Source organism: Aspergillus sclerotioniger (assembly GCF_003184525.1).
Source record: "Aspergillus sclerotioniger CBS 115572 chromosome Unknown BO94scaffold_29, whole genome shotgun sequence".
NCBI classification, from domain to species: domain Eukaryota; kingdom Fungi; phylum Ascomycota; class Eurotiomycetes; order Eurotiales; family Aspergillaceae; genus Aspergillus; species Aspergillus sclerotioniger.
In genome coordinates this window covers 278,294-294,699 of record NW_020291019.1, presented here as the reverse complement: position 1 = coordinate 294,699, position 16,406 = coordinate 278,294, and the positions used below count along the sequence as shown (strand labels likewise).

Sequence of the window (16,406 nt, the reverse complement as noted above, 5' to 3'; positions counted from 1 at the left end):
TTTTCCTTTATCCATGCATCTAAGCCTCCGGATAGGCAAGATTGTACTTTTTCAGGAGGTTTCTCTTTCTTCGTTAATCCCTCCTTAGGTGGTATTCTTTCACTGTGGTGAGCAAGCCTCAAAAAAATGGTGACGGGGGGATGTCTGAGGGAAAATATATTACCGTGGAGGCAGAATCTCCACGTTTTTACGTTGGTCACTATTCGAACCTTTTATATGTTTGTTGCGCTGGAGACATGGAAAACGATTTTATCTACAGTGTTGAGCTTAGGCTTTTGCTCATTTCTAGGTGAAGTTTGTGGAAGCATTGATAGAAGCCATATGTCATGTGATCGCGTTCTGGCTTCACCTCGTGGTGGCCTCGGTGCTTCTTCCCAGTCCCCACCTACGTGTTGGGCCAGCCAAAGATAGAAGCATTTCCTTCTCAACTCTATCAACAGATCAAGAACAATCGAAGGGCAAAAGCGCATGGACTATATAACACATAGGGCTGAGGACTTCTCCATAATACTGCAAATCCACGACCGATCGCTTGATTACTATTCAGATACAAGAGCTCTAGCATGCTTGGCTCTGGGCCTGACAGACGATCATGTCGACGATGGTGTCTTCCTCTCAAACACTGCACCAGGCATGGGTTCGTGAAAATTGTGAAATTCTCCAGTCAAGTGGATCGGCGGGTGGGGCGCGAAACCCGCGGTCTGGATCTGCAGCCATGATGAAATGAGACTAATTTCTACCCTGAAGTGTCCATTGGAGACTGCGACACGCCGACACCAGCCGGTGGAGATTCCACGCGTCGACGAATCCAGTCCCCGCCGAGGTTGACGGATGAAACAAGCCCGGGCCCTGCAGGCCACAGGGGCATATATACGATATCGCCGTCATGACTCCCTCGGCACGCCCTCCAACCCTCTCCCAAATGTAACCCTCTTCATCTTTGCTGGACTACTTTTCGGTCCTTTCTTTGCACGGCCAGTCGGTCTCGCCATGGAAGAGATCTGGGAGAGAGACCTCACGCCCGAGCGAATAGCCTATTTGGCGGAGTCTCGGATTCCCGAGATCATCGCCTGTAATACGATACTGATCGTATTTGCGACCGGTGGGCTGCTGGTGCGTCTTTTCGTCCGGATGCGATATCTCACGGGTATCAATATCGATGATCTACTATGTTTGACCAGCTGGGTATGCGTATGATTCCGGGTCGTCTTGTTTCCATCTACTAATACTTAGATGCTAATTAGATCTTCACATTCGTTCTTTGTTTTACCTGCATGTTGAGTCAGTACTTGCGACAGATCAGCGACAGATCGCGACAATTTTGTGCTAACCGTTTCTCAGTGACCAAATATGGCTTCGGTAGACATATTGGAGTGATCGATATGCCCGATCGAGCGATGTTCTTAAAGGTATGGGTTATCTTACAGTGAGTCTGTACACGGCTGTTCGCTGATTATGAACGATTCTCGCAGCTGAACTGGGTTACCATGCTCGCCTATGTCATTGCTCTCGGTGCCATCAAGACCTCCTTCTGTGTCCTCTATCTCAGTATCTTTCCCGGGAAGAAATTTCGGATTGGCTGTTGGTGTGTGCTGGCTATCATTGTCGCCGAGACGGTTTCGGAAATTCTCGTTGTGATATTCCAGTGCTGGCCGGTCCACAAAGCATGGGATGCCACGGGGCTTGTGGAGGGACATTGCGTGAATATGACGGCCTTTTACTACGCCAATTTCGGAATAAAATTGGCTAGCGATCTGGCTCTTTTTCTGATGCCGATGCCGAAGCTCATCAGGCTGAAAATGACAGTGGGAAAGCGAGTCGGCTTGGTTATGATGTTTAGTCTGGGTCTTCTGTAGGTGACCCCGTGCAAAAGTGACAGCAAACGCTAACCATACGATCTAGTGTCTGTGTGACGAGTATTATTCGAGTTTCTTACATGAACCCGTTCTCCGTGGACCATACTTGTGCGTTACCATCAATCTTTCCCCTCCATTTAATGCCGTTACTAACACTGCTACAGGGTCATTGGTCAACACGATGAACTGGTCTTGTGTCGAAGTCGGGGTCGCCGTGTTCATCGCTTGCATTCCTTCATTCAAGTCACTCATCACCGCTCGCTTCCCAGGACTGCAACGTCTGCTCGGCTTCTCCACCCCAGGCGAGTCCAATGGCCCGTCGAAGATGTACGGTACTGCAACCCGTCGGACAAACAATGGATTGTCTATTGGAGGACACAACAGCATCAGACTGAAACCAGTCACAGGACTCAGCAGCGCAGAAGTCGAAACGACAAACGATTCGCAGGAACGCATCGTGTGTCCAGGCATCCAAGTCACTACATATGTTTCCGTGAATGAGACCGTCTGATGGCGATGAATGTTGAATGCTATGTTTTTTGCTACTTGTTATGAATCTGATCATTATAAATAATTCCCAGTTGGCACTGCTACCTTCACAGTGATCTATCGCTTCGATAGATGCCGCTTCAACAGTGGGTCTCAGACTACTCTAATTGCCACTTCCCCATCAATTTAGCTCAGGGGAATCAGTTGACATCGCAACGCCGACGCCAAGAATTTAACTCAAGGCAGTGGATCTTTGGATCCTGAGGGATTGGACGAAAATTTGGGAACTGACTCGGTGAAACCTCAGATAATCCGTTAATCTATGCCTGTCACGCTACTGCCGCACCAGCGGAGTCTAAACCAAGTAAGAGCGCGAGTACATCTTATCATTGGTCGAGATCTCCCGAGACCCACTACCTAAATCTCCTCGTTGACGGCCAAATGCCTGAAGGAATCTATTTCCCCGAAACCTTATCACGGTGTCCAATTTACACCCTACACCCGTTGAGTCTGAGCCGTCTGTCACCACAAAAATAAAAATAGCCTGGGTCACACGTGTGATGTATCATATGCCCCCTCAATTGACAATTGCCACCTCGTGTCGCGTGTCGACTAACACAAGCATTTAGTAATTCTTCGTGAACCAGGGTACAACCCTCACCTGATACTATCCCTGCCAAGAGGAGGCTTGGACCCGCCGTTTTGCCTTAAAACACTGGCTACTACACCATCCGTGGTTCAATGACACAGTTTCCAGCTGTAAACTTGGAATCTGACTCGTATTCTAGGATCTATCTATCGCCATAAAGCTCAGGCACTCAACATGGGTGCCTTGCGTCACGGAGGTAGTTGGCTTAATATAATGTAATATACCTCCAACGGGATTCATAATTAATTTGTGCATCTTATATTGAGATATGGCATGATGCGACCGTCACCTTTATGCGAGATACTAATGAGTAGCCAATCACTTGAAATTTCGAGTACTTTATATTTCTAAACATATATGTTGCTGTACAATGCCTCAGCTGGGCAGTGGTCATCAACGTTTAGGGACACGCTTCACAAAGCTTTTTATAACCATGATGAGTCGAGGATGGAATTTATCAGTCATCAGATTCAAAATATAATAATAGCCTAACTCTTCCATATACCTCCTGATAGTGTCTCATTTGACTGTAATATATAATCTAACTATTAGTTTGAGAAAAGATATAGTGTAAAGTTAAAGTACAACGGGTTTTACTTTATACAAAAATTACTAAGATCTTGCTATTCGCATGAAGAAATAACCAATCCTCGGTATGAGATTAACTGACCCTCATTGCACTATGCGTATAGAAATTATATGATCTGGTAATCATCATCCTACTGACTTAGCCCTTGCACTGTCTAGAAACCATTCCTCGATCCAAGAAGACATATCTTTGGACCTTAGCGCCATAGTGCATATAGTTACCATCTGCCAAGATACCTACAAGTTGAGCTTATGAGTCAAGGTGGATTGGTTGTCTCTAAACTTTGTTCTTTTTTTATCAATCAGATTATGAAGCTAACATATGATATACTATCGTAATCCTCTAAAATCTTTGAAGTGTTTATATACCCCATGTGTTACAGTTTAACACATTGATCAGAATACATTGTACTCTAGGGGTATATTTTGATCCCCTACCTTCACTCCAACTCCCCACATAAAAGGAGAAGCAAAGCAAGAACACTGGTATTATGAAATCCCCACCCAATAGGCAAACAAATTAACCCAGCTCCATCTAATCTCCCATCCCACTATCGAACCTTCCATCACGCTTCTCTAAAAACAGCACACCACATGTGGGCCAGGAGACTTACGAGATGAACATCTAGTTCATGGTTGTGGATATACGGATGAATGTATATCCACAATAGAAGTAACCGGGATTGAACATCCTAGCCAAGCTTTGTGAGCTGTTTGAAGCATGGGCCACCACGTGTGATTTGTTTCAGGAGTCGATTATCATACATTGTAGGTCTATGATGGATTGAAATCAACCGGATATGGTACGCTCTGCTCAGGGGTATATAACGTGTCTGTTTTAGCTTCTACTACTGGTAGGAATGTCACCTGACTAGGGATTGGGTTGCCTGTTTGGGTTTATATGACTTAACTTCTTCGTTTACTTAGACCCTGGGCTTCCTGCTACAACTCTATGTCTTGACGTGGTATAAGTTGGATTATTGGCCTACGGTATCCATTACACTGCATAGTCAACAGAATTTGTGTGATGTCACGCGATCTAGTCATCTCCACAAAAATGTTATGTCTGATTTTCATACTGCTCTAATTCCTTCATGCAGATCTACATGTGAACTATTTTAAAAGGTGCTTACTAGCTATCATTATCCTGTAGCCCAACTCAAGTCGCCTACACCCACCTCCAACCTTGCATCTCACTCATCAATTATCAAGCAAAAAAGCATATTACTCCCGGATAAAACTTTCTACAATAAACCCAGATAAAGATCCAACATCCGAAACCTTCAATCCTAACTCACCTCACCAGATCACCCGATATTCCCCTCCCCCAATACTATAATTATCTTCCCTACCTACCCCCAAACCCAGCAATTACCATCTCCAAAATCCTACAACGGCTCATATTCACCATACACCTGACCACCTCCAACTCCAAAACCCACCAACCAAGATACAATGCATCTCATCTCGTCCAAACTCTCCCAACGTGACCAGATCACTCGCCCATCCACACGGCCCAAAAGCCCCGAACCACACATACAAAGATACAAAGACCGTAACACACCCCCTCAACCACGTCACACCAACCCGTGAAGAACCTCTCGGGCAGTTTATCTCCCCGCGTCAGGGTAGCACACGGCTCGCTGCATGACATAACCTTATTTCCCGACGTTGACTGTTTTTCGGAATGAGGCATGAATTGGGATGTTTTCTCCGATGATGGGGGGGATTTTGTCGGGTGGTAGCCGGGGAGATTCCGATGATGGAAGTGTGGAGGAAGGGGAGGGAAAGTGATATATATATTCTTGTGATGACAGCTGGTTGTATAGAGTTAAGAAAGATGAGCAATCAAGTTGGATACTTGTAATCTAGCCAACATGTTCTGGAAACCCCTCATCATCTTCACTGCCCTCCTGGGCACCATCACAGGCATCCCAACCTCCAACATCACCAACGACGACATCAACCCGACCCCCTCATCCGGGGACCGCTACGTCTTTGCTCATTTCATGGTCCGCACCTCCCCTTTCCCCACATCCCCCACCCCCAATCCAATCCATGTAACAAGAAAGAAAACAGGTCGGCATCGTCGAAAACTACCGCCTATCCGACTGGATCCTCGACATGACAACCGCCCAATCCATCGGCATCGACGCCTTCGCACTCAACTGCGCCAGCATCGACAAATACACACCCACGCAACTAGCCCTCGCCTACGAAGCCGCCCAAGCCACCAACTTCAAAGTCTTCATTTCCTTCGACTTCGCCTACTGGAGTAACGGCGACACGGCCAAAATTACCGCCTACATGCAACAGTACGCGAACCATCCGGCCCAGATGCAATACAAGGGTGGCGCGTTGGTGAGTACCTTTGTGGGGGATAGTTTTGACTGGAGGCCCGTGAAGCAGGGCACGGCGCATGCTATTCACGCGGTCCCGAATTTGCAGGATCCGGCGGCTGCGGGGAGTAATGCGCAACGGGGTGCCGATGGGGCGTTTTCTTGGTATGCGTGGCCGACGGATGGGGGGAATAGTATTGTGAATCGGCCGATGGATACGGTTTGGGATGAGAGGTATGTTAGGGGGGTGGGGAGTGGGACTTATATGGCTCGTTAGTATTCTTCTGCTCTATTGTTGGATGGTTCGGGTGGAAGTGGATGCTGATGATGGTAGCTGTTTCTCCATGGTTCGCTACGCACTTCAACAGTAAGAATTGGGTGTTTATTTGTGAGAATCTGCCCACTCTGCGATGGGAGCAGATGCTTTCTATGAAGCCTAACTTGATTGAGATTATCTCCTGGAATGGTATGTATCCTTTACATTTTTCTCTCCGTCAAAGTGGTCAAGGCTGATAAATATACAGACTACGGCGAATCGCACTACATCGGCCCCTACTCAGCCAACCACAGCGACGACGGATCCTCCCAATGGGCCAAGGGCATGCCGCACGATGCCTGGCGCGATCTCTACAAGCCCTACATCGCCGCGTACAAAGCCGGAGCTAGTAAGCCCACTATTGAAAAAGACGGTCTCGTGTACTGGTACCGTCCCACGCCCAAGGGCGTCACCTGCCCGGAGGATCCCATGCCAGCACCAAACGGTTTCAACATGCTCGGGGATAGTATTTTTGTTGCAACCATGTTGACTAGTCCTGCTACGTTGGTTGTGAAAAGTGGTTCGAATGCACCGGTGCGGATTGATGTGCAGGCTGGGATTGTGACGTCCACTGCGCCGATGGGCCTAGGCGCGCAGGTCTTTGAGGTGGTGAGGGATGGGAAGACGATTTTGAGTGGGCGCGGTGCGTTGGACGTTAAGGAAAGGACCAAGTATTATAACTTTAATGTGTTTGTTGGGGGTGTGTAGAGGTTGGTGATGATGGGGAGAGGGTCTGTTCAGCCGTGTGGTTGTACCACGTGGGTTGGTCAAGCAACAAGAGGGTATGACAACAACGGTTGCAACGGAGCCGGTGGAAGGTGTCATTTGTCATGCAGGTTGCTGTTGGTAGTATGTGTTTTAGTATGTGTTTTAGTGTCACACGAATGTAGGAGTGGCAGGCACAATATCTGAAGCAATGTCATTGTTCTTGGGTAGTATGGTTGCATGCTTCGCTCCACGTCGGTTGCACGTTGACGCCGGAAAGTGGACTCGGAAGTCTGGATCGGACACTCTTATACCTCTTCATCTAAGGGCGGCACAAATATTGACCTCACAGTTGCCCAAACAGATTTACTTGATGGCTTAAAAAGGCGCTTCACGCATTGCGCACAACTTTTGAGATACTTGAAGTTCTTAAAAAAGGTGTATAGAGACAGAATCAGCCTGTCAAAGTCTTTTGTTTGGCTTTATATAATCCTTTGTTCTTCTTTGCTAAATTCTGTAAATGTCTGGCCACTAAGGACCAGCCTACATGTCATCTTAGTATTGGTCTGGGATTTTCCTGGTGCCAGTAACTGCAAGGAGTCAACAGTATCCAGATCAATCTTTTTTATTGAAACAGAATCTGAAGTAATTAAGGAGGACTAGAAGTCTGACATGGTTAAGATAGTTTAGAATCTTTTACAGAGCAGTGAGAACTTGATTAGCGGGGTGGAAGGTGGGATTAGAGACTTACTTTAATATAATCTGTAGTAATTAATTAGTGGAGTATACTGATCCTCATCCTATGTGGCCAGAGCCCGGGAATTGGTAGTAACTGATTGAAGGCCTGCTGAATATGATAGTTTTTTTTATTGTCTAACTAATCCAAGTGATCTTGATTGCTGGATGATAGCCGGACAAACCACCGCTCCCGGAAAGCTTTGTTATCCTTATCCTTGTACTGCCGGATTTTACGATATATTTCTCTGTTGGTTGGTTTTTTTTTGATTTGTATATTCCTCTACTAGAGAGGTTCTTAGTTCTTTATCAATATCTATAATAACAGTCAGCCCTTTAGAGAATGGAAAAATAAAATGTATAATACATACTATTCTTATAGAGGTTAACCGTCCACCAATGATTGGTAGGAGGAAGCACGTTAGCTCTGGCTTGTACATGATGACGGCCATGGAGGGCCTGTAATTGCCCTATCCCCAACCCCAGTTGGGGACATGGTTGTGGGTTATTAGTCAGCAGACTTGGCTAGTTACAGAATATTTGTCTTCTGTAATGTGTTAGTGAGGTCTTGCTGAGATATGATTACCAGAATGTGATTATCAATATTTAGGTGGTGATATTGGTTTTTGTGGAAGATTTTATAGAATTGATCTATATTTTTAGGGTTGAGCTCTCTGGGTAACGGAGGATTGAAATGGATTTGATAGATGTTAACCTTGGTTGTTTTTAGGTATTTCGAGTGCTGCTCTGTTGCTAGCCGGACCTCTTCCTCTGTAAATAGAGCCTGCTGTATTGCAGAGGTAGAAATGAAACAGGTATCAAGAGTGATAGCAGAGAAGTTGGTATTATGACAGAATGTATATATTTCTCATGCGCTGTCCACTGCGGTAATACTCCAGTAACACTGCGGTAATACTTCAGTAGCACTACGGTGCTACCACAGTTACTTTAACCTGAATGTAAGCTCCCTGCAGTGTCCTCAAACTCCAGCAGCAACCCTAGCCCAGGCTAATTTAAATTGCGCCCCTTGGTCGTGTTCATTGTTTTCATTTTTATAAATTTCACTATTCAGACTTAATAACTTCAAAGACTACTATGGGCCCCGTTGATGACAAGCGGGCCACCCAGTTTATTGCGGATAAGATTCCTCTGCTTGAACAACCTCCCCCTGATACTGTAACTACAATGCCCTTACTACCTGTACCCAGACATAAGCCCAAAGAGACCATACCATCCAGCGTGCGTCTGGCCAAAAGGTCTATTGTTTCCTCGCCTGCGGAGCCAAGTTATAAGATCATCCAAGGCCAACCACAAGGCTTGGCTCTTCCAGAGGCCACTAGGTTATCAGGGAATAATGTGGGTTCCAATCTAGTTATACAGGACGAACCTCCATAGGACACTTTCAAGAAATTTTATAAATGTGACTTAGCAGGCACTGTTACTATATATGTCCGATGCTTTGGTTGCCGTGTAGTCTGGGCGATTCACCAGTATTCCTATAAAGATACTAACAAAATCCTTAAAACCCTCCAGTCCACGCGGCATGGAAATGTGGACTCTGTTTAACAGTGCTTCCGCACCCCTGATTCCCTATATACTGTTAGTAAGTTCCATCCGCTTATGCTTGATCATGTCATTACCTGCAAAGCCTTTCCAAACCAGCAGTAGCTGACTGCTATTCTATCTCAGGTCATATCCAGTCTCATGTTAATATATGTGACTGCTAACTGTTCCCAGTTTATTAATAAGCTGTCATATCTTGTCTCCCATACGTCACTGGATTGTTCCAGCATACTAATGAGCCTCGAAGGGGAGATTCAAATTGGTAATTCCATTGCTAGATCCCACCACAAAAACAATTATAACCAAAGACCTTGACACGGATTGATTATTAGACTGTTCAACCACCAGAAAGAGTCTAAGCAGTTGATTTAGCATCTATAGCGCGAGTAATAATACAGCTTATACAGAAATATACCAAGAATGACGGGACAGTTGGGATTAACAATCTTGATCACTGGCGGAAGTTCCCAGCTGCTATTGAATTCCTCTCGGCGACAACGTCAGCTGGCTCGTTTGAAGAATTGAAAAAGGTTTGTTATACCCTTATGGATTTTGAAAGCTGCTCATTGCTTTCAAGCAGCATCTTCTGTCGGAAGTCCGTTGGTCTCCTAGTGACCTAATTGGTATTGCATGGTTTGCCTTGATATCTGCACGCACCTTTTACTCGTACACACCTCTTTCGGATGCGGAAACATAGAGCGCATATATGGCTAGAGATGCTCCTGTACCTAAGAGAGGGTAAATACTTTCTACAGGGTGTGTGTGTGTGTGTATTCATACTCTGACCCCTCGCAAATTAAAGCGATATGCAGGATCTCCCTATCTACCTCTCCCTATATATTCTGTTGGAGTGGCTACTAAGGCGATTCAACCGTGTAGAATTAGATGGATGATGATGTAGCTAGGGGCCTCGTAGGCCATCTATATGGACTAACTAGCGGTGTAGGGAGGAGTGTCACGTGACCCTACGTTGCCTACCGGCGTGGGATCCCCGATGGGCTCCCAACATATTCTAAGCCTGACAGGTTTTATTATAATTCTGATTTAAAGATCTGGAAATATATATAATCAAAACTTTTTATTTACTTTAATAATTTCTATATAATATTTTATTGTTTCTGATTATAATATTGTAAGTAGAAACTCATAAGATATAAACATAATATATAGATAATAATTATTAATATTTATTATAAAAAATCTAAATCATTCTTCTAATCTACTATTTTATTAGATTTATGGAGATAGTAGTATAAGATATCTGGTTTATTATAAGAAATCTATAATAAAATCAATATAAATCTATTAATCAGATATGAGTACTTGAGCCCTTTCTAGATTATGATATAATATTTCTAGACTATAGCCAAGCTAGTTAATTATGCTGCATTATATCTTAGTTTCTTGGATACCTTTATAAAAATACAGTCCAGTTCAATTATCTTATTCTAGAACTATATTAATCATAATCCCGCTTGAAGATTCTTAATAGATAGCTTATAGAGCAGCTTATACTTAACTGTTATTGAAATCATAATATGATTACTATTAACATGATGGATATAATACTGGTCTAGTCAGAAATATAGGAAACTTAGCGGGTTAATCTGTTAGGACTTATTAAGGGTATTTATATATTTGTTAAACCGGACTTTATTATTTAAGCAAAGTTCTTCTTAAATAGCTGGGATCTTGTAAAGCTCTATAATGATATGCTCAACATGACTCTCTATCTTAAATCTTTTATAGCTTTATAGATCCTGTTTATTACTTATAGTTCTTTTTTAAAACTCCTTTTAAAGCTCTCCAGAACAATATATGATGGAAATAATTATATAATAAGCTGCCTGGGATAAGCTAAATAGATATAAACAGAATAATAAATCTCTTATTATATGGTTGTATCGTTAGTCTAAGATAGAAGCTGTAATAGACAGTATTTTCTAGTAAGTGGTAGTATCTTTCCTGTTATAGAATAAGATGGACTTTTAGTTCTTAAAGATTAGAAAAAATAGTTATAATAATATTAAATAAGCTCTGTAAAGATTATTTATCATGTTTATTCTTTTTCCTGATCTCTTTCTCTCTGTGCCTGGCGCTGGAATTTCTTTGTCTGTTGTTGGCATTTCTCTACCTGTTATTGGCATTCCTTTACTTATTGTCTTAGAGCTGCTTGTCAAACCCTAGGATTGCTTTCCTGTTCCTGTTAGCTTAGCTTCACTGATATACATACTGTTGAACTAAATTAAGGAGATATCAGGCTAATAACTATCTAGGAATAACTGGTCTTGAATAAGAGAAGAGAAGTAAGGCCGAATAGTGCTGCACAGCTATCTGTAAGTAAGTATAGATGAGTATTATTATTAAGCTTCTAAAATTATAAGTATTTAAAGAGAGTATTATTAAGCATAAAGAATAGAACTAGCTAAATATATAAAAGAATATCCTTATATATCCTATTCTTTATATACCATATTATATACTATCCAAGATAGATTAATAATTAATCTAATTATAATCCAGGATCTCAATATATCTTGCATATATTTTTAATAATAGACTTAATAATAGATAATTATATAATATAAAGTCCTCCGGGTGTTACTCAGACCAGGATTTTACTTAATAAGAGTTGCTGGTTGTCCGGGACTTGTCTTGTTGACACTTTCTGCCTGATAAGTCTGCTTTACTAATAATCTGATTAGTAGAAATCTGTAATATCACTTTTCCTTCTTTAAGGTTTCTTATTTTTAAGAAATATAAAGATATATATTTTCTTATATATATTAACCAGGTTCTTCAGTTTTCTCTTTTTCTCTTAAAATGGGTCAATATATCTTGCTATCATACTAATCATGACTGAGTAAAAAAGCACATTTGTTAATCTGACAAGACTTTTAAGAATAATCATATTATTAAGAATTTCTGTAAGTATTGTTTTCTGAAAGATATTTCTTATATTATAGATTTGAAAAAATGAAATTATACTGTTTATACTTATCGCGGTCAGAAATATAAAAAATAATTTTATAATGATAAGGAGTGGGATAAGTTAAAGTAAAATTAATTAAAGATATAAAGTAAACTTGCTAAAGTTCTGGCTAAACAGGCTTATATCTCTGCCAAAGTGGCTTGCTGTCAAACCCTAGGATCGCTTCCCTGTTCCTGTTAGCTTAGCTTCACTGGTATACGTACCTTTGAACTGAATCGAGGTAGTGTCAGACTGATGACTATCTAAGGGCAACTGGTCTTGAACAAGAGAAGAGAAGTAAGGCCAGATAGTGCCGTGCAGCTATCCGTAAGTAAGTACGGACGAGTGTTGTCGCTAAGCTTTATCAAAACGTATGGTTACTTAAAGACAGTTGTATTGAGCATGAAGAACAGAACTAACTAACTACAGAAATGAGTGTCCTTATATATCCTATCCTCCGTATACCATCTTATATACCATCAGGTCTACTGTATATCTATACAGTAGTTATAGACCATGATGGTATGCTATATACTACATGCTTGTCTGTATACCGTGGTCATGTGATGACTCAGATCGGAACTTTATCTGATAAGAGTTACTGTCCGTCCGGACGTAGCCTTCTGCCTGACATGCCTGCCTTACTAGTTATTCAGCTAGCAGGGGTCCGTAACACCACCCCCCTTTCTTCGAGGTTCTTGTCCTCAAGAACATAAAGGTGCGTGTTCCCCGTGTGTGTTGGCTGGGTTCTTCCAGTTTCTTTCTTTCTCAGGATGGGTCATCATGTCTTTGTGTAATCGCTATAAGAAATATTATTACCAGGCTGACTGAATTATTCGTAACGGTGTCCAGGTTAACTTCTCTTGCATCTGGTGTGATTCCTACAGTCTTTCTTGTTTCATGGATTCTAAAAACTGAAATTGTGCAGCCTGTACTTGTCGTGGCTACAAGTACAAGAAACATTTTTACAGTGATTCTGAGTAGAATAAACTTTAACATGATGAAGAAAAGATAGCTCAAGAGATTAAAGAGACTGAAGAGCAGATTGAGCAGTTATTCGCGAAAATGAAGTATTTGCGAAAATATTGAAAATTTCTTAAGAATTATAGTGGCCGGATGTTAGATCACGACTTAACTGTGTTGGATCTGTTAGATAATGAGGATCCTCTAAGCGCTGAGGATCTTCAGGAGCTGGGGTGCCTGGCTGACAAGCATGACACTACTCAACTTGCTGCTGCGTCAGACAACCCTAGTCTGACTTAGTTAATTGGTTCCCCTTCCTTCTGGGCAAACTTCGACTTGTTTATTAGTAGTACTGCTCCACAAGCTGGTAACAGTCTGTTAAATTCTTGATAGATTTCCACATGTTTTCTAAGATATTATATTCTTTCTATTTTATCAGATATTGTAATCTGCTGCTAATCTTTCTGTAGTCTAGAATTCTTTTAACTTTATATTCTTTTTTTATGTTATTATCAATCTCCATATTTTTTATGATTCTAGTATTCTTTAGTACAGGTTCCAATAATAAGATATAAAACACTGGATAAATTTTGCTTATTGATTTTAACAATCTCAATCTGTAGTTAACCGGTCTCTTCTTATCTTTGATAATAAATAATCCTAGCTTGTAATAGTCAAGCTTCTGATTTAGTTATTTTATCTTAATATTTTTATAGAATAGAAACATTTTCTTCTCTCTTTTTAAGTCAGGTTTCTTTCTATATCTGTGATTATAGTATATCTTGCTATACAAGTTCATAAACTTAATATCTTGGAATAACTATATATATATATTTCTTATAAATGCAACAATGTTCTCAGCTATATCAGTAACTGGTTACTTTTCTAATAATATCTCTAGAAATCTGGGATAGTGACTGTAATTAGTATAGAATAGTAAGATTCTAATAATTAAGTAACTGGTATTGTTGTATAAGAACTGTGCTATCAGTAACAGATTTGCTTAATCATCTTACTAGTAGTTTATATAGTGTCTCAGATATTACTTAATTATTTGATTAATTCTTTTTATTTGTCCATTCATTTGCGGGTAGTAAGCTGTTATTATTTATTCTTTAATTTTTATAAGATCTATAAGTGATCTTTAGAACTTTAAGATAAATAATTTATCTTAATCTGATATAATGTACTTTGATATTCTATAGTATATAATAATATATTTAAGAAATAATTTTACTATCTATATTACTGTTATTATTATCTTGCTTAGTACAAGATAGATGTATTTAGTAAGATGATTAGTAATGACTGTGATAGTATTAAATCTTTCTGATTCAGATAGTAAATTAATAAAGTTAATTATTATTTATTTTTATAATTACTATGGTACTTTCTGCACTTGTATCTGTCTATAAGATTAATATCTTGTAGACTTATTCTTAATATATATCTTATATTATCTAATATAATTATATACTTTCTGTCTAAGATTCGGAATGTAGTAGTTTCTTATAATTAGTTTAATAGTCTTTTCCACTTCTAAGTAATCCTTGAGTAGTTTATCATAATATCTAGCCATAATCTCTGTTCTTATTATGATTGGTATAAAGATTAATCTATAAAAGTAGACTAGTCTATCTTTGTTAATGATAATCTTGTCTAGTAAATCTTGACTTATTTCCTGAAATGTTTTATCTTCTTTTATAATATCAGTTAATTATCTAGTTAGATTACTACTTATTTTTAACATTACTGTAAGATTAGCTTTATTATAGCTGATCAATCTATCTATATTTTGCTTCAAGATGGCCGGTTTAATAGCTTTTTTACCTAGTTTATAGTCTGGCCTGCGGCTCAGTATATCTGCATGTCTATTCTCTGCTTTCTTACAGTATATGATTCTGAAGTTGTATTATAACAGAATCTTAGCCTATCTTATCTGTCTTCTAGTCAACTTTTTAGTTATTATAAAGTAGGTTAAGTTCTTATAGTCTGTCTTTATAATAATAGTGTACTTTGTTTCTTTAAGATAGACTCTCCACTGCTTGAATGCTACTACTATAGCCAGTAATTCCTTATTATAAATGTTATAGTTGAGTTCTGCTTGAACCAACTTTCTTGAATAAAATATAATCAGTCTTAACTTTCTGTCTTCTCCTGGTTGCGTCATACGTATTCCAACAGTATAGTCTAATATATTGGTTTCAATAGTGGTTTTTTTCTCTAGATTGTGCTGTATAAGTACTAGTGATGTAATAAATCGCTGTTTAATATCTTTAAACATACTCTACTGTGGTTCTTTCTACTAATACTTTTTCAACTTCTTTATAAACTTGAAGAGTGGTATTATATAGATAGCATATCCGTCTATAAATTATTAATAGTAGTTAACTAATCTGATAAACTGCTATAGTTCTTTCAGATTCTTAGATTGAGGCTAATCCTGTATAGCTTACACTTTAGCTTGCTCAGTATAGATTCTCTCTGTAGATATCCAATATTTCAGAAACTTTGTTTTCTGTATATAGAATTTATACTTCTTTAGCTTATATTAGAATTAATATAAATATAATTTATATAGAACTAGTCTTATATATCTTATATATTCTTTCTTAATCTTTAAGAAGATTAATATATTATCTAGATAAATAATTATAAATCTGTCAAGATATTCTTCCAGAATCTTATTAATATATTGCTGAAATAATACTAGTATGTTGATAAGTCTAAATAGTATAATCGAGTATTTAAAATATCTATACTTCATTTTGAACACGGTTTTCCATTCTTTACCTTCTGTGATATATATATAATAATATATATTTATAATATTAAGCTTATTAAACTATTTTATTTCTTATATCTTATCTTGGATTTCCGAAATCAAAGATAACAGATATTAATTCTTAATTATAATAGTATTCAGTGACTAATAATCTATATATAGTTATAAACTACTGTCCTTCTTCAGTATAAATAGGACTCCATATTGTACTAGTGATTTCAAAGATCTAATATTATCTTTTACCAGTTAATTATTGATATATTCTTATAGTATTTGTAATTTCTTCTTAAATATTGAATAAATCTTTCTATATACTAGTGACTTTTTTTCTTCTATAGAAATAGTATGATTATACTTTCTATGCTAAGATAATTCAGATTGTTCTAGCTGCTTGAACAAGTTCTCAAATTTCTTATATTATAGCAGAATATATGCATCACTTTTAAT

The 16,406-nt window shown here is 39.4% G+C and overlaps 4 protein-coding genes across 4 annotated transcripts; 3 read left to right on the top strand and 1 right to left on the bottom strand.

Moving 5' to 3' along the window:
• Positions 1 to 990: 990 nt before the first annotated feature.
• BO94DRAFT_524177 (uncharacterized protein) lies at positions 991 to 2,367 on the top strand (the record flags this gene model as incomplete). Its single annotated transcript, XM_025610249.1, has 6 exons — positions 991 to 1,185; positions 1,245 to 1,281; positions 1,342 to 1,409; positions 1,473 to 1,852; positions 1,903 to 1,964; positions 2,021 to 2,367. 6 exons carry the CDS (start codon positions 991 to 993, stop codon positions 2,365 to 2,367), a joined length of 1,089 nt encoding a protein of 362 aa, XP_025463919.1.
• A 3,092-nt stretch (positions 2,368 to 5,459) lies between these two features.
• Positions 5,460 to 6,945, top strand: BO94DRAFT_627286 (glycoside hydrolase family 71 protein; the record flags this gene model as incomplete). Its single annotated transcript, XM_025617408.1, has 4 exons — positions 5,460 to 5,594; positions 5,662 to 6,193; positions 6,256 to 6,387; positions 6,446 to 6,945. The coding sequence occupies 4 exons, from the start codon at positions 5,460 to 5,462 to the stop codon at positions 6,943 to 6,945; spliced, it is 1,299 nt and encodes a 432-aa protein (XP_025463918.1).
• Positions 6,946 to 8,013: 1,068 nt separating this feature from the next.
• Positions 8,014 to 8,470, bottom strand: BO94DRAFT_474450 (uncharacterized protein; the record flags this gene model as incomplete). Its single annotated transcript, XM_025608513.1, is given in 2 exon segments — positions 8,014 to 8,197; positions 8,211 to 8,470. Coding segments are annotated over 2 exon segments (444 nt in total), but the record flags the coding sequence as incomplete, so codon positions are not given.
• Positions 8,471 to 8,772: 302 nt separating this feature from the next.
• BO94DRAFT_559572 (uncharacterized protein) lies at positions 8,773 to 9,937 on the top strand (the record flags this gene model as incomplete). The annotated part of the gene is made up of 7 exons (XM_025614079.1): positions 8,773 to 9,048; positions 9,073 to 9,209; positions 9,282 to 9,309; positions 9,346 to 9,393; positions 9,427 to 9,502; positions 9,604 to 9,770; positions 9,821 to 9,937. 7 exons carry the CDS (start codon positions 8,773 to 8,775, stop codon positions 9,935 to 9,937), a joined length of 849 nt encoding a protein of 282 aa, XP_025463916.1.
• Positions 9,938 to 16,406: the final 6,469 nt, after the last annotated feature.